This window comes from Helianthus annuus, chromosome 14 (genome assembly GCF_002127325.2).
Source record: "Helianthus annuus cultivar XRQ/B chromosome 14, HanXRQr2.0-SUNRISE, whole genome shotgun sequence".
Taxonomy (NCBI): Eukaryota; Viridiplantae; Streptophyta; class Magnoliopsida; order Asterales; family Asteraceae; genus Helianthus; species Helianthus annuus.
Genome location: NC_035446.2, coordinates 110,706,642 through 110,730,490, shown reverse-complemented (window position 1 = coordinate 110,730,490; position 23,849 = coordinate 110,706,642). Strand labels below are relative to the sequence as shown.

Sequence of the window (23,849 nt, the reverse complement as noted above, 5' to 3'; positions counted from 1 at the left end):
ATTCATAAGGTCCATAAATACGGCAGGTGCGTTCGTTAACCCGAACGGCATGACAAGAAACTCGTAGTGGCCATAACGAGTTCTGAATGCGGTTTTGGAGACGTCCTCATCCCGGACTCTCAGCTGATGATAACCAGACCTTAGATCAATCTTGGAGTAGTAGCTCGACCCTTGCAACTGGTCGAATAAGTCGTCAATACGAGGAAGAGGATAGCGGTTCTTCACTATGACCTTGTTCAGTTCGCGATAATCAATGCACATTCTGAAAGCGCCATCCTTCTTTTTCACGAATAGTACTGGAGCTCCCCAAGGCGAAAGATAGGTCGGATAAATCCCTTATCCAAGAGTTCTTGTAGCTGCGTCGATAGTTCTTCCAATTCGGATGGAGCTAAGCGATACGGTGCGCGAGGTGTAGGTGCTGTCCAGAACTATAGGAATGAAGTCGATAGGGAACGTCTACCCAGCGAGGATAATATTACAACCCTGAACTATGTGTGGCCTCTAGGCTTGTACCATAAGCTAACACTATGACAGGTTTGGTGTTCAAGGGAGTTGGTGTACGTTTTAACATTCGACTAACTTTCAAAGACATATAATTGGTATTCACACCCGAATCAGACAATATAGTAACATAGAAGTCGACAAGAAGAAACTTACCCATTATTACGATAAGGTCGTTCCTTGCGTCACCCTGACCAATCACGTACGCGCGGCCCTGGCGTCATTGTTTCCTCTGTTTCCCCCAACGCTATCACCATTGTCGTCCCTGTTTCCATGGTCGTGGTTCTGAGTCTGGTCCTGGTTCATATGCGGACAATGCCTCTTGTAGTGATCTTTAGCATCACACTGAAAACATCCTTTAAAACTTTGTTGTTGCTGCTGATTCTGTGAAGATTGAGGCGGTCGTTGTTGTTCTTGAGTTACAGGACGTGAGTTTCGACAATCCTTAGCTTCATGACCAATCTTGAGACACCGCTGGCAACGACCCCTGTTGCACTGGCCACCGTGGTGTCTGTTACATTTGTTGCACCATGGGTGAATTCCTCGATATCTTTTCTGCCCATGACTACTAGAAAACTGCTGTCTGGGGCTCTGGTAGTCATCTATCTCTTGCTGCTGCGTCAGAGGCTGGACCAAAATTAATCCCGTGCTTAGGTTTTCATCCCACTTCCGTTTGTTATCTCTAGAAGCACATGCAGTATCAGTCTTAGCTCGTTTCGGTAGTTTGTTCTGTTCTACAGCCTGGTCTGTGAGACGATGAGCCAGTCGAGTGGCTTGCTGGATAGTGCCAAGGTTAGCTGTGGTCATATGATTCTGAATTTCGGGCACCAGACCCTTAAGATACAGTTCGATGCGTTTGGTGGGAGGGTCTACCATAGTAGGACAAAATGTGGCTAACTCGTTTGATCTCCTCGTATAAACTTCAATTTCAGACCCCACCATCTGTAGGTTGAGGAACTCTACCTCAAGTTTGTGGATGTCCTCTCGACTGCAAAACTCTTACTTAATTAAGTCCTTGAACTCGTTCCAGGGGTGGCATTAGCAGCTGCCAGCCCTAACATCTGAACCTGTGCTTTCCACCAGGTTAATGCAGCACCTTCGAGTGTTCCAGTAGCAAACTTTACCCTACGTGACTCAGGGCAATCATGCACCTCGAAGTCAGTTTCGAGTCTCTCGAACCAATGGAGGAGGCCTTCAACCCCCTCAGTTCCACTGAAGGTACTAGGTTGACAATCCTTGAGATTTTTTAAGGTGCAAGCAGGTGACTGAGCGTGTTGACCTCCTGCTTGTATGGCTGCCAGTGCCGCAGCAATTCGTTCGTTAATGAGAGCCGTCAACTGGGCTTGTGTCATGCTGATATGTCCGGCCATGATCTTCATGGCAAATGCAACATGTGTTAGAGAGGTTCGCGAATAGAGCGATGACAGAAGAGTGTAAGCACATAGGTATTCTCATGTAACGACATATGGTAAGCAATGTAATCTAGCATACTACGAGCAAAGTTCTAAGCAGTTCTAGCAAGCAGGTAATAAACATAAACCTTATTACCTAGGATGTCGAGTCTTGCACGTGGAGCGAAGCGTCGTTGTGGATCGTTGAGAGCACTGTTCTGGTTATAGTCTGGTTTTAATAAAAACGTTTTCCCATATTAAAACCATGTTCTCTATAACCAATGGCTCTGATACCAATCTGTCACACCCTAGAATCCACCCGCGGAGTATCACCGCTTGGGAGCGTGACTGACCAGGATCAAGCCACCAATCATACAGAACTATACATATAATAAAAGTAATTGTCATTTAAACCAAACCAAATCCATATGAAAGGTGTTCCAAATCATAAGAAAGTTATCTTTGTTTAGCGGAAACGTATAAATAAAACCCATCGTAAACAAGTATCAAATATCAAAAGTGTTTAACAGGATAATCACGATCCAAGCCCACAACGACCTGCTCCTCCCTGTGCAAGCTCCATATACCTAACGACCTGCAAGGCATGTAACAGAGGATCAACAACTAGTTGAGCGAGTTCACAGAAAGTAAATGCGTAATAGTAAGTTCGTTTGTAACAGGTGGCTCTACTGGGCCGTTAGTACGTTCTATTGGTGGGGGCTTCCCATGTTGTATAACCACTAGACTATTCGTAACCATAAGTATCCTTCACAACCGAGGATAGTAATAAGTATAAGTATCCTTCACATCCGAGGATAGTAATAAGTATAAGTATCCTTCACATCCGAGGATAGTAATTTAGTATAAGTATCCTTCACAACCGAGGATAGTAGTATGTATAAGTATCCTTCACAACCGAGGATAGTAGTAAGTATAAGTCTACGTAGATTGTAAGTATGTGTCCTGCATAACCGAGGACAGTGAATAGCATAAGTATGTGTCCTGCACAACCGAGGACAGTGAATAACATAAGTATGTGTCCTGCACAACCGAGGACAGTGGTATGGTAGTCTAGTATTAGTGTCAGTACGTATCCATTCAATCATATCCTTCAATCCCATTCCCAAGCCCTTGGGAATCCCATGCCTTAGTAAGGGTGTGAACTCACCTTGGTTTGCTTGGTATGCTAGGTTATGCACTCATAAGTAATTAGCTAAGTCCTATAGCGTGCAGGTATACACAATCAGTCCAAGATCATAAAGATTCGCATGCAAGTTCATATCAGATATTGCTTGGCAGTTAACATCATGTACCACATAAACTGGTTGTCACATTCATAGCATTCATGTTTCACACACGAGTCTTTCTCAGTTTGCTGTAATATTGTTATTCCCTAGCATGCTTGACAGAACCATGTAGACTAACAGGGGTTAACAATTATTAGGGTTTTACTGTGTTACGTAGGTTATCATGGTTAGCATGATTAACTGCATTAATAACTAACAACATTTATACACTAACCACGTTTATTGAAGTTAATAACTTAGCAAGTTAACAACTACATGAGCTGGACATACTATAGTCTAGAACTCGGACAAAACACATATAACATAACATAAATTCGGGCATGATCATGCAGGCTAAATAAAACTCAGACTCCATTGTTATATATATAAAACTCGGACAAGATTTGGGGTTTAGAAGGTCGGACCAAGGGTATGGTACCCCCTTCAAAAACCTCGGACCCCTTATTGCTTCAAAAAAGTCGGATTAGGGAGGCAAGAGACCATAAACTCGGACCTGAGGGAATTCTGTATAACAAAGTCGGACCTGAGGGAATTCTATGTAACAAACTCGGACCTAAGGGTCTTGATACAAAGTCGGACAAGATACCCATCATTAAACTCGGACAGCCCTTCATGACTAAAGGTCGGACAAATTTACACTCTTAAAACTCGGACATAATCATCAACTAAGGTCGGACATATATCACTTTAAAGCTCGGACTTGTGTCTTGTATAAAAGTCGGGCATATTGCCCAAGTATGAAACTCGGACCTTGAGCACACTTTAGAAACTCAGACAATCAATTATGCACAAAAACTCAGACAACAATAATACGTGAATTCCAGTACAGCGTCAAAAGAATCAAGTCAGTTACGTTTTGGTTTCTAATCGTGATCATAAAACCCTAACACATATACTTGCATCGCAGAATTCATATTTAATCACTCGATTTAATCAACAACAAACAATCCTTTCACGAATCATCTATCGGGAATACAACTTGTCATATTCAATACTCTATAATCAGAATTCATAAACACAGAAGTATTATATGTAAACTAGGGTTTTCAAGAGTTCACAAGAATCAAGAATCGATACAATCAACAATCATTTAGGGTTTACAAGTATTACAATAATTCATAAACAATTACCTTGAATGATTCTAGAGAAAGAGAGGAATCAAGAGTGAATATCTTGGTGATGATGATTGCCAGAGAAAGTGAATGTACGTGCTTTGGTTTTTTTTTTTGTGTGCCAAATGATTAGTGAAAAGGGATTAGGGTTAAGTATCTCTAAGATTTCACTAATTACCCTCTACCTCCCTAAGTATCATATTTTACACATGTACACCATCTCATAACAATTTCATAGTTCCACCACCAAGTTTACATATTTGACAAGTTTATCACAATAAACACAACCATGCACAATCACACAACACACTTCATTGCATCAAAACATATACACTTCCATAGCAACTAATTGTGAAATCAATCAACTAAATAATACAAGAACGTGCAATAAATGCGAAATAGAAATCTTGGAAATTCGAGTTGTCACACTACATCACAACCGTTTGTTTGTTGTGTATAGTTGTTTTGACTGTCTCTTTTCAAAATTTTACTTTGTTTAACATAATCCTTGTTGGATTTGTTTTCGAAAGTATCAATTTTATCAGTCCCTCTTGATTTCACGAGGTTTATCTTCCGAACCTTTTTCTTGTTTTCGCCCTGTTTGCCTTTTCCATTCTCTTGGGCGGCATGATTTTGTTCACAGGGATCATCAACCTTTGCTTTCAACTTATGAAGATATGGACAATTCTGAATTATGTGTCCAATTGTACCACATTCAAAACATGATCTTCGTTCAACAATCTCCGAAGTATCATGTGATCGTCTTCCCGATGATGAACTTTGTGATCCCGAGGTACTACGTTTTGAACAGTCTGGTTCATTTCTTTTCAACACTGTTGCCTGTTTAACAAAATCTAAGTTAGATTTGTTCTCAAAAGTTTCGATTTTGTCCGTTCCCTTAGATTTCACAAAGTTCACATTCTTGTTTTTCTTTTGATTCGGCTTCCTTTGAGCTTGAGTCGTTGATTTTCCTTTGGGTTTGGTATGATTTTGCTGTTTTTGCACTGTTGGTAATTTCTTATTGCCAAATTGTTTTCGAATTTCGGCCTTTGAAATAGGAGGACATTGTGTTACTGTAACACGAGATCCTGTCTTTCCCAAAAACTTACTTGTCGAATTTTCAAAGACTTTACTTATTAAAGATTGATTAACATTCTTAATAGGAAAATCTTTGTCTGAATAGATTTTATCATCACCAACAAGAGTGTACAGCAAATTCACATTCTCCGACTCTTTTACAGACGAGGACTCTATTGCAACAGTCTTAGCGGGTTTTGCAGGAGGATCACATAGAATGTAATTCTCGAGAGGTATGTCCCCATCTTTGACTACCGCATCAGACTTTGCTGGGACAGCATCATCAGATTCATCATCAGAAGAATCAACATCCTCAGTAATGACTGGAGGATCCTGATTCAGTTCAGCAGAAGACACACATGTATCTGCTGATACATCTGAATCGGATGATACATCTTTCTTATATCCGAGTTCTGTTGCAAACTCCTTTACATCTAGAGGAACAGATGGTTCAAAGAACACTCTATCCTCCTCGTCAGGTATTGCATCATAATTGTGTCTCACTGGTGGTGGACATTTCTTGTAGCCTATGCATGTGACATCCCGTTTTTCTTTCTGAACGTCAATGATGTGATCCAACACATAGCTAGAGCTCAAATAACTGTCTAACTTAAGCTGGATCGCTTCACTTTCAGTTTTGACACAAGCCATCTCCTTTTGCATTATCTCAAGGCGAGATATATACAAATTAATGTCAGTTTGTTTTCTGGAAACCATTTTAGTTAATTCGGTTTTATCTTTCCTCAAGTTCTCAATACCGACTTAAACTCTTTTTCATGGTTATCATAAAACACGTTGGCTTCAGTGCATTTTGAAAGATCCACGGTCAACTTCTGGTTGTGGATAAACGTCACATCATATTTCTCTTGCAAAGCTTCGTGTTTGCTTTGCAATTCACACCACTTGGCATTCAATGAAACATGTTTGTCTTGCAAGTCAAACAAACTAGCTTGTAAAGCATCATGTTTGCCTTGCAACTCAGACATGTTTGCTTCTAAATCAGCACACTTAACTCTTAAGCTAGCACAATTATCACAATCTACAGCAGTGGGTTCATCGACACATACCTGACTGGAATCACTCTCAGGTGTTGGCCTTTCTGCATCAGAATCAATATCCTCCCTTGATGATTCACATTCAGATCCATCCTCGCTTGAACTTGAAGTTGTATCACCCTCAACTGGAGTTGAAACATCTTCATCTGAACTACTGTTATGTTCAGAACTGTCATTACCTCCCGAGGATTCACCATTGCTGACATCTTTGACAATTTCAGCATACAACGCCGTTTTTGTCTGACTACTGTTCCTTGGATCAGGAGATGATGGTGCTTCAGTAGAAAGATGACATTGTGAGGCAACTGGTGGTAATGGATTTCCATACAAGTCTGTGGTGAGAGCTGGCTTAGGAACTTGTATCGGATTGCCATATAAATCTGTTGTCATTTTCGGTTCACTTTGCTTTTGATTAGTAACCGATGCCCATTGTTCTGCCGTAATTCGAGGTGGTGTGGGAGATTCGGCCCATAAGGGAGATAAACTTGTATTTGTATACTTTCCCCCATCCGGAGCAGGTGTACCCCACCATGAGGGAGTTGAACTTGTACTTGTGTATTTTCCACTATCTGGAGCCGGAGTTCCCCACCAACTTGGGTTCATGTTTGATAAGAAAAATGAATTCTATGTTAATATCTCGAATGATAACAGCCAGCCGAAGGATCCCTGATCGAAAGACAAGAAAAACACAAACTTGTTAAACCTAAACAGACTAAGATCGAAGGATCAAGACTTGTTCGAAGGATCAACAGTGTTCGAAAGATCACTGTTGAATTTCGAACAATTATTTCGAAAGATTCACAATTGAAAGATCCTTATCTTTCGAATATATATCCTTCGAAAAGATTCCCTGGATCGAAGGATAAGTCACAGACTTCGAAGGATGTTCGAAGGATGATTATCTATCGAACTTCCTTTGATCGAAAGATGATCTTTCGACTTCGAAGGATATCCTTCGATCTGTACTGACACAGTTGACAAAGAGTGACAGGTTGGTGAAAAGGTGATGGGTTGGTAGAAAGCTTTCGGCAGAAAGTATGTTCAAACCATACTTTTTACCAAACCAGGATTTGACCAATAAAATATTACTTAAAATGGAAGGTCCTTATCCAGAAACCGGTCACCGGAGTAAGCCGGAATTTGGCCGGAAATGACCAAAATTCTTCAAAACAAATTTTTAAGTTACCCAACCCGTCCTTTAACACACCCGGTTAGTTTAGAACACGTTTTTATGTCAAGAAATGCGAGAAAAGCACTAAAAACGGGTGCTAAACCATGTGAGTTTTTGTCCAAACACTCCAAAGTTTTGTATAACCTCGGTTTTTAACAAGGAAAAGAGCCACGGCTCTGATACCACTTGTAGGTCCGGCTAGGAGGATCTAGTCGTCCAATCCTTGTATACTAACCAACCCGGTTGTGCGGAATCCAACCGGAATAGCAAACCGAGATGAAACAAGCAAATACAAGACACACACAATATTCACCGATTAACACCACTTGTATTAATACGAATGAAAGGTTCGGTTACAAGCTCAATGTTTACAAATCTATTTTGCAAACTCTCTCTCAATGTGTGTGTGTGTGTTCTCTGCTCTCTATGCTTGCTTGCTTCTCTCTTTTGAAGTGAACACATTACATGGGTATATATACCCAACACAGATCGTCTGGTCGAAGGATCAGATAGGCTGATCGAAGGATCAGATAGATAATCGAAAGATCATCTATCGATCTGAAACCTATCGAAGGATCCACATATACCTCGAATGATGATATCCTTCGAGGTCCATCAACATCCATCGAAGGCTTATCCTTCGAGCTCATCGAAGGATCTAAACAATCCTTCGATGACTCATCCTTCGATGAGTCATCCTTCGACAACTCATCCTTCGACACAAACATATTACAATCAGGTTCTAACTGTTTGGCCAAGTCAAACCAGGAGGATGGTTGACTTGGTCAAACTTACAGGACTAACAAAGGACATCGTTTTATATCAGACAGAATACAGACAAAGTACAGACACAAGTGCACCAACAATAATAAAAGATACATGACGTCCTAAATTTTCCTAATTGATTTGAAAACTCAGTTTTTTTATATCGTTAAAAGAATAAAAAACCTTCAAGAACTCATGAACTCACAATCGCTAGCTCTGAAGATAATACATCTATGTGGGCTATATCTTGTTACCATCAACCGCCCTCGTCATTAAAAACATTACGATAGTCTCGTAAAAGTTCAAAGGGGGTAAGAGAAAATACACTTAAAATATATTAAAAGGTTTTGCCTTACCACTAGACCACCAACCTAGTAGTTTTAATTAAGCAAATGACCTAGATATTTTTCATCTTTTAAATAATCTCCTTAAATGATTATTGTTATTGGACACTAAACATTTTTACAGTGGTTAAAATATAATTTATTTGACGATTTATAATAACCAAGGTCCCAATTAAATGAAGGATGACATGAACGAATAGAAAAAAAATGAGTGGAGATAAAGAAGATATAGGAAGGAAAGAAATTAGTGGTGTTTTACTATAAAGGTAGAAAAAATATAATTACTGTATGTATTTTTTTAACTATTTATCAACCAATTAATATTTAATAAATTAACTTCACTAATTCTATTATAATTAACCTTCAGATTATGGTAAAGTGATATAAACATAACAAAACATGAACGTTATCATAACTTTATTTATTCGGTACAAGAGAAACCATGTTTTACATTGTTTTCATTAATATTCAAATCTCTTCCACCATACCACCTGATCCTCTTCTTCTTGGTCTAGTTTCCTTGAACAACATAACCTGAAAACCAAAAACACCCAAACTTAATTACAACATAAAATAAATCATCAAAAACATATACAAAAAAGTTGTATAAAAAAACATACTTACTTCCACAATGGGTGCCACGGGAGAGCGGTTTACCACAAGCTCCAGCAATGAATGCCGCTTTCTCCATGCTGATAACACCCTCAACCTCAGTTGTTATATGGCTGCAGACACAAGGCAAGTCTACATTCTTGACCACACCACAACAACCAGCAGAGGGTTGGATCATAGGGCCTGGCTTCTGTACATACCTTGCACATTCCTGCAAGAGGCCTTGCATGTCACCTGCACATTCTGCAGATACCATGTTGTTGCCGGTGAAAGAGCAGACGAGAACTGCGAAGAAAACCAAACGAGTAATGGAGATTGCCATTGAGATTGTAGGGTGAATGAAGATGTTTAGGGTTTTTCAAAGGGTTTGATGTTGTGTAGTGAAGGTGAGATGTGGTGTTATTTATAGGTAAATTTGAGAGGGTAGGACTGAAAAATGATGTTGGGAATTTAAGATTTTGTACGTGCTTTCGAGTTTTGACCATTGGACCATGGTTTTAATGTTGGTTCATTAATTATCATAGGTACCATAAAATATAGTCGTTTGATAACCGCACCACGCACCATGTATTGACTTTGTAGCACCTAGGCAGCTCAAACACATAGCAACATTAAGGCTGGGGGGTGTGGGGACGCCATCGGGTCATCGGGGATAGTCCACACCTCCCCCAGACCCGTCTCGTCGCTTTCGTCGGTTCATTATGTGAAGCTCCCCTTCCAAATTTTAGCCATTAATGAGGGAGTTAGGCCAACAAAATTCAATGGATTTTCATCTTGCAATAAATTTAAATTTCATTGTTACTGGTATCTCGGTTTAAAATACACATCTCCAGGTCTAGTCGATTCAATTCAGATTTCTTCAATCACTGGTCCAAAAGGAGTTTAATACATTGTCTAGTTTTAGACTAAAACACTTTTGACTTTTCTACTAGTATCAAACAAATTAATACCCATACTAATTAATATATACTACACCATATGACCATATGTTACATATAACAATTCACTTCATTGTATATATCAAACACAAATCACGACCGAACATATGAAAGTACATCCTGCCTCGCCATATCACACACCCAAGTACGAAGCAGATTATTATAACATATGCATCATACATACATACATACACGATAAAACATCTATAATTCCTTCCACACATGCATGGAAGGAGATCACTGGTGACTTCCTGGCAACTTTTCCTTTATCTTATCCATCAGTCCTTTCTTCTCATGTCCTTCCTCTCCTTCTTTATATCCATATTCACCACCGCCTACAGTGGTGGCAGTGGCTGAAGTCTTGTGCTCATCGCTGCCATGATCGCCGCCAGGTAGCTTCTACTTGATCTTCTCAACCACACCTTTCTTCTTCCTTCTGCCTCCCTCTCCATCATCCTCAGACTGCACATATCATCACAATTACGTTCACTAACAATGGTTACTTAATTAATTACAACTTGGTATTGTTAACGGTAAGTACTAAACAAATAAGTATCACCAACGGATGATTCTGCTGGAAATCATCGGTGAAAGTGGTTACCGACGAGTATCCTGAAGTGATACTCCATCAAGAATATGGTCGGGTAATTTGGTTTCTGATGGATTACTGATAAGCCCTTTCTGGTGGAACTTAGGCACTATTACCAATGGAATATTATCGATGGGACTGTCTGTCCAGAGGCAGAACCAAAAAGAGGTCAATAGAGTCCATTTACCCTCGCCATAATTTTTTGAATGCTTATATATTAAATATATGGTTTTAAAAAAACATGACTAGTTAAACCAGGGGAAAACATAACTTTATGATGACCCGAGTAAAAAGTTATGGTTTCACCACTGAGCCGTCGTTAATAGTTAATAAGTTGTGGTTATACCGATTTGTTTAGTAGCAAGCTAGTATAATAAACAATTACTATATGACTAAAAATATTTATTGGCATAGTGATTAGTGTCATATAACAAATTACGCTTAATGTGATTATTAATTCGCTTCACTCACCGAGCTAGAACTACCACTCCTAGACCGGTGGAGTATCCCCCCCCAGCACCACCATGCTTCCCTTCTTCATAACCACCTGTTCTGATGTTGGTTCCGGTACCTCCGACGTTATAACCTTCGGTGGTGGAGTGGACATTGGTTCCCGTACCTCCGATATCATGACTGGTAGTGGCGGAGTGGATGTTGGTTCCAGCACCTCCTATTTCATGGCCTGTGGTGGTGGAGTGAAGTTGGTTGTGGGCATATGTTGGTTATATTTGTAGATAGTTATTTAACGATGTTTAGTTAGTTAGTTAGTTTTGTTTTTTTTCCGTTAGTCTGTCTGTTAGTCTGTTTTAGAGCTGTATATATTTTGTTTCCTGTATTCAATAAGATCATCAGAGAAATTTTCCCCTTCTGGTTCGTTCAAAATAACATGGTATCAGAGCAAATTTGCTCTCGATTCTGTGCTTGAATCTTCATTTCTTCTTTCGTTTCCGTATTCTTCAATCGTTCCTTTCATCTTTGTTCTTATTTTGATTCGTTCGTCTTGTTCTTATGGCGAATTCTCAACTGATTCCTCCAATGGATTCTTCGAATCCTCTGTTTCTTCATCCCTCTGATCATCCAAGGATGATTCTTGTCTCCAAACAATTCGATGGCACTGGATTTGGATCTTGGAAAAGAGCGATGTCTATTGCACTATCTGCGAAGAACAAATTCGGATTTGTTGATGGATCTGTCACAATTTCTACAAACCCTAGCCTGTGGAGTCGATGTAACGACATGGTAATCTCATGGATCATTAACACTTTATCAAGAGAGATTGGAGAGAGTGTTTTGTACGTTAAAACAGCTAGTCAATTGTGGAAAGAATTGAATGATAGGTTTGGGCAAATTAATGGTGCAAAATACTATCAGTTGCAGAAAAGTATTTGTGAAATTTCACAAGGTAGTAGTGACATTGCTACCTATTTCACAAAAATCAAAAGTATTTGGGATGAACTTAGTTCATTATCGGAGGTTCCAGCTTGTTCTTGTGGTGCTTATGCAGTAATTGCTAAGAAAGAAGAAGAACAAAAGTTGATTCAATTTCTTATGGGCCTAAATTCCAGTTATGATAATGTCAGGGCAAATATTCTAATGATGCAGCCTCTCCCTTCAATAAACAAGGCTTATTCTCTTTTAGTTCAAGATGAAAACCAAAAGGAGATTCATCCTGTTAGTCAAGCTTTTCCTGATGTGTCATCAATGAATGTTCAGACAAGAAGTGATTCCAAGAAGTCTGTTTGTAGTCATTGCAAGAAACCTGGTCATTCTGTGAATAAGTGCTATAGGTTGATTGGATTTCCTAAAGACTTCAAGTTTAATAAACCAAAACATGTGGCTGCTAATGCTTGTGCTAATGATTCACCCGTTCATGCTATGAGTTCTGGTTCTTGTCTTACTCCAGAGCAATGTCAACAACTGATTCAATTCCTTCATAACACTCAGCTCAAGACCTCTTCTCAATTTGATACTCAAGATGAAGAATCTGTAAATGAAATCAAATATGCCAATTTCGCAGGTATAATGGCACGTAATTTTGTTTCTAATCCAAAGTCCAGATGGATCATAGACACAGGTGCTAATGATCACATGTGCTATGATCCTAGATTACTCACTAATATCAAAACTCTTTCCAAACCTGTTTCCATTTTTCTTCCTAACGGTGAAGTTTTAACAGCTACATAATCTGGAACAATGAACTTGCTTCCTAATCTTACTCTTAAACATGTTCTTTTGGTACCAAAGTTCAAAAATAATATGTTATCAATACCCAGATTATGTATTGACACCAATGGACTTGTTTTCTTTTCTAACAAAGCTTGTATGTTGCAGGCCCCTTCTCTGAAGAGGCCAGTGGTTCTTGGTAAACTGCTTGACGGATTGTATCTTCTCAAAACTAATGAGATAGTTTCACAGTCTAGTGTTGTTTCTGATTCTAGAATAAGGCAATCATATTGTAATACTAGTGTTAGTGGCAGAACATGGCATAACAGACTTGGCCATTTACCTTTGTACAAATTGAAAAAGTTGTCTGTATTTTCATTTTCTAAAGATGATCAACTTGATTGTTGTGAGATTTGTCCTTTGGCCAGACAACACAGACTTCCTTTCACTAATAGTAGTACTGAAACATCTCATCCTTTTGATCTTGTTCATGTGGATGTGTGGGGTCCATACAATGCATCTACACATAATGGTTTTCGATACTTTTTTACCATTGTGGATGATTTTACTAGAGTTACTTGGACTCATCTTCTTTCTACTAAAAGTAATGCTTTTGATGTATTACAAAGTTTCATAAATATGATTGAAACACAGTTTCAAGCAAAGATAAAATGCTTGAGAACTGATAATGCTTTTGAGTTAGGATCCTCTGCTACCCATACTCAATACCTTCTTTCAAAAGGCATCATACATCAAACTTCTTGTGTGGCCACTCCACAACAAAATGGAATCGTAGAAAGAAAGCATAAACACTTGTTAGAAACTGCTAGAGCTCTTCTTTTTCAATCCAAGTTACCAACTAAATTTTGGGGAGAATGTCTTTTAACTGCCACTCATCTTATAAATTTGTTTCCCACTCTTGATGATAAATCACCTCATGAGGTTTTGTTTGGTAAGGCCCCTTCTTACAATCATCTCAAAGCTTTTGGTTGCTTGTGTTATGCTTTAACATTAAAACAAGGCAGAGACAAGTTTCAGCCTAGAGCCATTCCTTGTGTGTTCATTGGTTAGCCAATGGGTAAGAAAGGATACAAATTATATGATTTCAAGAACAATAAAAATCTGGTTTCAAGAGATGTTATATTTTTTGGAACATTATTTCCATCCATTCCTAATTCCTCTTCTTCCGTTTTATTTCCCGCCATTGATGTTCCTTTTGATTTTCTTGAACCCATTCTCAATCCTTCTAACAGTTCTATTCCTTCTTCTACTCCGGTTCCTCCTTCCTCTAGTTCAATTCATTCTTCAAATGTTCCTCAACCGTTGAGAAAATCATCTAGACACTCCAAAACCCCTTCTTATCTCGATGATTATCAATGTAATTCTGCAACATCCTGTCCTCACACTCTTGCTGATATTCCTTTAGTAAATCATGTTCAATCTTCTCATATTTCAACATCTAGCAAAACCTTGTTTCAGAATTTGAATATCATAATGGAGCCAAATTCTTATAAAGAGGCAGTCATTTCTCCTGAATGGCAGGCTGCTATGCAATTGGAACTTGATGCTCTACATGCTAATCATACTTGGCTTGTTACTTCTTTGCCTAAAGGAAAGAAACCAATAAAATGCAAGTGGGTTTATAAAGTCAAATTCAAAGCTGATGGAACCGTTGAGAGATTTAAAGCAAGGCTGGTTGTTAGAGGAGATACTCAAAAAGCAGGCATTGACTATACTGAAACTTTTTCTCCAGTAGTCAAGATGACAACCATTAGAAGTCTGATTGCTGTAGCTACTAAAAAGCATTGGCCTTTACATCAATTGGATGTAAATAATGCTTTTCTTCACGATGATCTTGATGAAGAAATCTATATGTGTCCTCCTCCTGGTATGATCTTGACTGATTCTTCTCAAGTTTTAAAGCTGCAAAAATCTCTCTATGGCCTTAAACAGGCATCCAGACAATGGTATGGAAAGCTGTCTGATGCTTTGAAATCAAGAGGTTATGTTCGGTCTCCTAATGATCACTCCCTTTTCTCCAAATACATGGGTGATTCAATTGTACATCTTGCAGTGTATGTTGATGATATTCTTCTAACAGGGAATGATTCCAAGGAAATGGATGCTTTAAAATCTTTTTTGGACAGTACTTTCAAAATCAAGGACCTGGGTTATCTTAACTATTTTTTAGGAATTGAGGTTTTGAAAGTTCCAAATGGTACAATAATGACACAACAAAAGTTTGCCAAAGATCTTATACAAGAATTTAGCGAGTTCAATACTGATCTCAATAAATCTTGCCCTCTTCCTGCAAATTTACAACTCAAATCTGATCTCGGTCTTTTATTTGATGACCCTTTGAAATATAGGCGTCTTGTTGGAAAGTTAAACTACTTGACTCACACAAGACCGGATCTTTCTTTTGCTGTCCAGTTCCTTAGCCAGTTTATGCAAACTCCTCATTTTCCTCATTGGGAGGCTACTTTGCATACTCTTAGTTATGTAAAAGGGTCATATGATCAAGGGCTATTCTTTAATGATTCTCAAGATTTTACTTTAGAAGCCTTTTGTGATTCGGATTGGGCATCTTGTCCTAATACAAGACGGTCTGTATCTGGTTATTTCATTTTACTTGGAGGGAGCCCCATTTCATGGAAGTCAAAGAAGCAGTCAACGGTTTCTTTAAGTTCTGCTGAGGCTGAGTATAGATCTATGCGAAGGGTTACAGCTGAGCTTACTTGGTTAACTAGATTACTGAATGAATTTTCTGTGTCCTCCATTACACCAATTTCTTTAAAATGTGATAGTCAAGCTGCTATTCACATTGCTAAGAACCCAGTTTATCATGAACGGGCGAAACATATTGATTTAGATTGTCATTTTGTCCGTGAAAAATTACAAGAAGGTCTTATCAGTTTATCCCATATTTCTACAAAGGAGCAGCCGGTTGATATGTTCACAAAAAGTCTTCCCAGCCATCATCATCATGCTCTTATTACCAAGTTGGGGTTGTCATACCCTCCAACTTGAGGGGGGGTGTTGGTTATATTTGTAGACAGTTATTTAACGACATTTAGTTAGTTAGTTAGTTTTGTTATTTTTCTGTTAGTCTGTTTTAGGGCTGTATATATTTTGTTTCCTGTATTCAATAAGATCATCAGAGAAATTTTCCCCTTCTGGTTCGTTCAAAATAACAGCATAGCCCTCTTCCTTCTTGTATTGTTCTTGTTCTCCTCCGTATTGTGCCATTTTTTTCTTGTAAAAAGTTGGTTTAGACTTATAACTAAAGTGAAACTGATTATGATGTAAAGTGTAGAATGTAAAGACTGTTTATAGGAATGCTTGATGAGAAATATGATGGGAGCTGAGTAAAGGGGTTTATATAGAAAAATTGAAAAAATATGGGATTGATGAAAAGATGTACGTGGGGGATTGAAGATGCATGTCATGCAGACAACCGTACACGTGCCAGATCTCGTATCATCACGTGCCACGTTAGCCCTTAGGGGACTGGTGTGGTCCGTGATGGCACCCCCATCACTCGTTCCATATAACACACCTCCGCCACCACCTTCGACAACGCGTGAAAGAATCAACGCGTGGAAAACTTCACGCGTTGTAAAGATTAGATTGTTTGTGTATGACTTATACGTTGTGTATTAATACTTGTACGTTGTGATGTTTTTCGCCGAAAATTTGTTGGCTTCGCCGGAAAACTCGGTGCAAGTCGAAGAAGATGGCTTCGCCGGAAGTTTGATTCCTTTTTAAATCTTATTGTTATTTACACAGTCAGTCCCTGTGGTTTATAGTTATTTACAAAACTTATTTAAATCTATTTTCTTTTAATTTCAACTTTTAAAAATGGTAGGTTTGGTCCTTGTCATAAAAAAAATTGTTTCTTTTATAAACTTGTAAGATTTTTTTTATGCACTTTATAAAAACAAAAAAAAAATGGTTATTTCCATCACTAGTGATGACCACCGCCGCTAAAAAATGGTTGTGAGTGATGAAATAATGGTTGATGATATGATAGAATTTGATTAGATGTTTGTGAGTGATGTAATTTTTACAAGTGATACCATCCCACTACCCTTAGACTGGAAGGTATGGGGGACGGCTTGGCCCGGCTTGGCCCGGCGCCGGACCCCCACACCGCCCCCCTGGCCCGGCTTCCATCACAAACGGCCACCCACCGCCGGGTGTGCCGCTCCTCTTTTCAAAAAAAGGACCGTTGATTAACGGCTATTTTAATAAAAAAAAAAATTCAATTTCCTTTTAAATAAATACCATAATCCCAATCCGTTTTTATACCATTTTCTCTCATTCTACTCCCATTCTTCTCCATTTCTCATCCTTTTTTATAAAAATACTCTATATTTTTTATACCATTCTCTCCCAAACATGAATCCATTCAACCCAAACAACCCCAACCCAAACAACCCCAACCCGAATAATCCCAATCCGAACCAACCTAATTTTTTTTCGAGTCCCGCTTACACTCCGACTATGGATCCTTCGTGGGGGGCTTCGCAATTTCCGTTTTCGGGTTTCCAACAAACACCCAACGCCTTCTCACAAATGTCTCAACTACAACAAGTTCAACAATATCAAGCGCTCCAACAAATCATGCAACGCAACACGTTTGAACAACTCCAATCGCAATCGCAACCCCCGGTTCAAGTTGAAGATGATGATGAAGAAGTCGTCCCCGAATCACCACCGCAAGAGCTCACGCGCAAAAAAAAAGAAGGGGAAGGGAAAGATGGTTGAACCCGAAACCGCGCAAAAACCGAGAGCAAAGGGGAGGCAATGGACGAAAGTAGAAGAGGAGGCGCTAGCTATGGCGTATGCTAAGGCCTCTACTTGCCCGATAGTCGGTATAATTTTTTTTATTTTTATTTTCGGTTTGCTATTTTTTTATGAAATTTAATTTTTTTTTTACTAATGCACTATTTTTTAAATTTTAGGAAACAACCAATCGGGTAGTAGTTTTTGGAAGAAGACAACGGATAGGTTTAACGCGATTATGGAGCATGGGGAGGCTCGTGATGTCGAATCCGTCTCGGGCAAGTGGCGAAAAATGATCAAGGTCGTCAACGCCTTTAATCAAATTTATAACCAAATTTACCTTTCTCCTCCAAGCGGGAGTAACGAGCAAGATATTCTTAACCTTGCTATCGCCAAGTGGGACTCCCAAAATTCAACGCCTTTCCCGCACTTCCGAGCATGGAACGTTATAAGGAAAGAACAAAAATGGAAGCCGGTTCCAAATGAGGTCGCAACGGCCAAACGCACTAAAACTTCCGAGTCCGGAAGCTATAGTGCGGGAGGCTCCACCGCTCGATGTCAAATCGACATAAACGACGACCCGGAAGATGACGAGGATGTGTTGCCCGTTCACGAGTCGGAACGTCCCCCCGGGAGGGACAAAGCAAAAAAAGAAGCGGCCGGAAAGCGAAAAGTGTCCGGCTCGAGTGGAGGTAGGGGCGAGAAGGCATCGTCAAAAATGGACGACTTGATAAACGAATTCCGTTCGTTCAAAGAGTTCGCGACCGAAAAGTATACTCACAAGAAAACCGTGTCGTCCGACTATGCTCGAGCGGAAGATTTTAGGATTATGCGGTTGGATCTCGACTCGGTTCCGGAGGATGAACGCGAGGTTTATCGGAGGATGAAGGAAGAGGTGAAAAAAAATGGACGTCGTAGGTTTTAGGAAACGTAATTTTTTTTTATTTTTTATTTTCGGTTTCTTTTTTTTTTTTTAGGAAACGTAATATTTTTATTTTTTTATTTTCGGTTTCTTTTTTTTTTTTTAGGGAATGTAATTTTTTTTATGTTATGAAATGAAATTATTTATGTTGTTTTATGTGGTGTTTTTTAAATTTTATAAAGTTTTTATTAACTTGGTTATTAAATTAAACAATATGAAATTATAAAATAATGAGGTGGGGCCCCATCCTTCATCCCCCTCCATCCCTCATTTGGCTCATCCCCCACGAGCCGTCTACGTGACGCCTACGTGGAGGCTCATCCCCGTGGGGATGAGCCGAACCATACCCACTAGTCTTAGAGGGGTCTAGTAAAACCTACACAGGAGCTCGACATGTGTAAAGCAATGTCGGCCGAGAATGTGGAGTTGGTTTTCTCGATTAGGTTTTGGATTTTTGTGATTACTACTTGAATGAGAATTTTTTAATTATTTTATCACTATACCTAATAATATTAGATAAATAACTTTGGTGGACAGTCGATACTTTTACTAACCGGTAAGATTCCGTCGCGCAATCGAAATTCAGTCGGTATTCGATTAGCAATATGAAAAAAAGAAAAAAAAGTAATAATATGAAAAAGATATCGATACGAATTAATTGAAAATCATTAAAACGAATACTTTTTTTTAACGGCAAATTTGGATCACTAACGGACCACTGTAGTATCATCGTGCCACCAACAGAACCACCCGATCATATCCATCTTCACTAGACAATAATGTCTATACACAAATTCAGAAGGAAACCCAATAAATGTGGGAAAACCCCCTTTGTGGGAATCGAACCCAAGACCTAATGGTCATAAGCCTTATCCCACCCCCAAGATACCACTAGGCTATAATGCCACTGATAATGATTCTGATAATACTGATACATGTACCGATATTGTTCGGTCAAAATCGGTTTGTTTGTCACGGTGCCAGCAGTATTACATACAAAAAAAAAAAATACCTGATTTTAAATATTACTCCATTTTCAACAAAGTTTATATCAGATGGTTGAGAAATCTTTTTTGCAACATTGTTGTGTATTTTAAATGTTAACGAACGTAAGAAAAATAAAATTAAATATGGCTAAAAAGTATATTATTAATAGTATTTGGGAAAAAATTAAAGTAGAGTAAATTACAAGTTTTGTCCTTTATGTATGTATTAAATTGCAGACGGTGTCCTTTAACTTTAAAATTGACTGATTTTGTCCTTAACGTTTCAAAATCATACACGTTATGTCCTTTAGCCTAACACAGTTAGATTTTTTAGTTAATTGAAGGGTAAATTGGTCTTTTTACATATTTATTTAAAAAACATTTTAATAATAAAAAGAAAATGAATTATATTATATATACACATATATATCTAAACACAAACAAGCTCTCTCTCTATAGGGCTAACCCCCATCACCGCCTGTTGCCACCAACACCACCACCTGCCGTCATCAGTACCACCACCCACCCCACACCAGCACCACCATATTAACTATAATCCTTTTAAATCCCCGTTTTAAATCCCCCATTCTTCAATCCCTAACCTAAATTGGGGATTATTGATCAGAGGTTTCTTAACTCACAGACAACCACCTTAACTATCCCACTTATTTTATCTTCAATCATCATTACCGTAACAAAGGACTTCATACCTGTAACAAACAACTTCAATACCTAACTTCATCTTCAACCTAATTTCACCCCCTTTTCATAACCTACAACAAATAAGTTCAATACCTGTAATAATCTGTTGCAGATCGAAAATCAACAAGCATGGGCCGGCAAATCATCGTTGTAGCTACTCCGGCAACGCCGCAGCGCCAGCACCACCGCCGGCGACATCACTAGGACCTTGTGTCACGGCCCCCGACTCGGTTTGACCCGTTTCAGGAGCCGCGGGACAGAAATCCCGCGGTATTTAAATTTAAGGCGACAGCGGAAGTCTTTTTAAAACAGGATCTTTCAATAATTTAAACTGCCCGTTTTATAACTGAGGGATAAAATCCCCTAATTTACAATAATGTGATTTCTCCGGGAAATCTTTATTTTCAAAACATGTTTCTTTTATTTATTTACATTGAGCCACTTTTCTAAGCTGGGAGTGCTTCACGGCACTTCTCTTTCTTTGCTCACAACATATCACCTGAAACATGTTTGAAAAAGGTTTTGTCAGCGGGAAATACTGAGTGAGTTCATTCAGGTTTTATAAAAATAGATTTGTTATAATTCACAGTATTAAGAGCGATTACAATGTTTCTAATATCAAACCAACTACCCACGCTACTTTATCACTCGACCCACTGGCCCACCTGTCCAGTGGTGTCTGTGATTATGGTCATATCACCCATTGGCTGCCCCAATGTTGAAGATTATCAAGTAATGTATACAAAACCCCACATACCGGCTGTAACTTGGTGATTTCAAAGACTTAATCCCTGTAATTATAACTTTGAAAATAACTTGGAGTTTTGTAAAACAGTTGATAAAAAGAGAATGACTCACTTTGCAGATTTAACGAGCAAGATATAAGCCTACTGATTACTCTTGATTAAACCTAATTTAACACAATGCACACACAAACAGGTTAGTAACTAATACAGCAGTTACGTCAATTCACGAGATCAAACCCTCACATCGATTAACAAGTGCGATACTTAATAATTCAATCGGATTCATAATGAATAACAGAGCATAGTCCGAATTCGAACAGCACTCAAATATTCAAGTCGAAATCACGACGAATAATCAAAGTACAAGCTCAATTTGAGCAGCACTCGGACAATCGTTGGATAGTTATAATCGATCGGACGTTGAATCGTAATAGCGATCGAGTTATTACCCTGATTGCGGCAGCACCTCGTGATCGTGTGTGTTTAATTGTGATATAACAGCCTTAACTCGACGTACACAGAAGATTTGTGCGTCGTTTCAACTTCTCTGTTCATGTCCCAATGTCTGCTATTTATACTAATTTTTGGGACTCCCTTACGGACCGTATGCCTGATCCCTTACGGTCCGTAAGCTAAGCAGTCTAATTATAGGCTGCCTAGGCTCGGGACTAGGCTTGCTGAATCAACTAATTTAACAAATCAGATTGTCCCAACGTTTTATTTAGATAAACGTCCAACTAGGGTTTGCCCCCCTCGAGTTTTAGGGGCCCTGATCCTGTTTCTGATTGTTCTGAAAATTTTAGGGCCAATGCAGAATTACTTGGGTGTCTCAATTAGGGTTTTCTTATTGACTAATTATCGTCCTAATTATTGATTTTAGTGATAGTTGTTACATCCTTCCCACCTTGAGAAAAATCTCGTCCTCGAGATTTACTGAAATAGATGAGGGTACTTTCGCTTCATTTCTGATTCTAGTTCCCAAGTGTACTCTGGTCCTCTCCTGGATTCCCATTTGACTTTCACTAGCATTAGTCGTTTGTGTTTGAGAAACTTAATCTTCCGGTCTTCTATTTGTAGGGGTTTCTCTACGAATTTCAGCTTTTTATTTACCTCTATATCTTGAAGAGGTACTACCAGGGATTCGTCTGTTAGACATTTCTTGAGATTGGATACATGAAACACATCATGTATTCCAGCTAATTCTTCTGGTAGTTGTAAATGATAAGCTACTGGTCCTATTCGTTGGATCACTGGGAATGGTCCAACATATCTTGGACTCAGTTTTCCTTTCTTACCAAATTGTACCACTCCTTTCCAAGGAGAAACTTTCAAGAGTACTTTGTCTCCTACCTGAAATTCTAGTGGCTTGTGGCGATTGTCTGCATAGCTCTTCTGACGATCTCTAGCAGTTTTCAGTCTTTCCTTGATTTGTGTTATTTTGTCAGTGGTTTCTTGCACAATCTCTGGGCCTGATAATTGACTTTCTCCTATTTCTGCCCAACAAACGGGAGTTCTGCACTTGCGTCCATACAGTGCTTCGAATGGAGCAGCTTCGATGCTCGAATGATAACTATTGTTATAGGAGAATTCAATTAATGGCAAATGGCTATCCCAATTACCACCAAAGTCAATTACACATGCTCGGAGCATGTCTTCCATTGTTTGTATCGTCCTTTCACTTTGTCCGTCCGTTTGAGGATGATATGCAGTACTTAAATTGAGTCGAGTTCCCATTGCCTCCTGGAAACTTGTCCAGAAACGGGAAGTGAAACGACTATCTCTATCCGATACAATGGAGAGTGGGACTCCATATAAGGATACTACTTCATCTACATACAACTTGGCTAACCTTTCCATGCTAAAGGTTTCCTTCATTGGTAGAAAATGAGCTGATTTGGTTAATCGATCCACAATTACCCAAATAGCATCATTACCTTTTCTGGTTTTGGGTACGGCTGGCATATCGTGTATACCCGTACACGATAAGACACGACACGATAAGACACGATACACGAAATCCAATACACGAACATGACACGATAACTTATCGTGTCCATTTTTTCAAACACGAACACGACACGATATACACGAAAATTACCTGTTAATACCTGTTAACACGACTGTTCGACTGTTACACACGAAAATTACCTGTTAATACCTGTTAACACGAACAAAAACACGAACATGGCATGCTATCCGAGAGTTACAAAGGAAGTTTAGGGTTTTATTTTTGTTTGATTGAATGAGCAATGAAAATAGAAAGGAATTAAGGAACCCACACGCACATGGCTGATGAGTTTTATTTAATTTAATTTCTTATCGTGTACTAATAGGTATTAACAGGTAAACAGGTATTTAACCTGTTTATACACGAAAATTAACAGGTAATTTCGTGTCTACCTGTTTGGTACACGATACCTGTTAAGGCCATACACGATACCTGTTAACTTCGTGTAGGTTCGTGTCGTGTATTCGTGTAAAATTGCCAGCCCTAGTTTTGGGTAACTTAGTAATAAAGTCCATTGTTATGAGTTCCCATTTCCATATAGGCATTTCTAACTGTTGTAGTAGTCCTGAAGGTTTCTGGTGTTCGGCCTTAACTTGCGAACAAGTAAGACACTTGGTTACATATTCAGCTATGTCTTTTTTCATTCCTATCCACCAGAAATTATTTCTTAAA

General features: G+C 38.9%; 3 protein-coding genes across 3 annotated transcripts; 1 reads left to right on the top strand and 2 right to left on the bottom strand.

Moving 5' to 3' along the window:
* Positions 1–9,107: 9,107 nt before the first annotated feature.
* On the bottom strand, positions 9,108–9,789 carry LOC110908970. The gene is made up of 2 exons (XM_022153974.2): positions 9,348–9,789; positions 9,108–9,257 (listed from the first exon to the last, which is right to left on the bottom strand). Exons 1-2 carry the CDS (start codon positions 9,655–9,657, stop codon positions 9,235–9,237), a joined length of 333 nt encoding a protein of 110 aa, XP_022009666.1. The 5' UTR covers positions 9,658–9,789; the 3' UTR covers positions 9,108–9,234.
* Positions 9,790–10,261: 472 nt separating this feature from the next.
* LOC110907133 lies at positions 10,262–16,293 on the bottom strand. Its single transcript, XM_035982653.1, has 3 exons — positions 16,227–16,293; positions 11,334–11,578; positions 10,262–10,735 (listed from the first exon to the last, which is right to left on the bottom strand). Exons 1-3 carry the CDS (start codon positions 16,272–16,274, stop codon positions 10,609–10,611), a joined length of 420 nt encoding a protein of 139 aa, XP_035838546.1. The 5' UTR covers positions 16,275–16,293; the 3' UTR covers positions 10,262–10,608.
* An 861-nt stretch (positions 16,294–17,154) lies between these two features.
* LOC110905730 (glutathione S-transferase T3-like) lies at positions 17,155–18,738 on the top strand. Its single transcript, XM_022151266.2, has 2 exons — positions 17,155–17,902; positions 17,993–18,738. Exons 1-2 carry the CDS (start codon positions 17,713–17,715, stop codon positions 18,736–18,738), a joined length of 936 nt encoding a protein of 311 aa, XP_022006958.1. The 5' UTR covers positions 17,155–17,712.
* Positions 18,739–23,849: the final 5,111 nt, after the last annotated feature.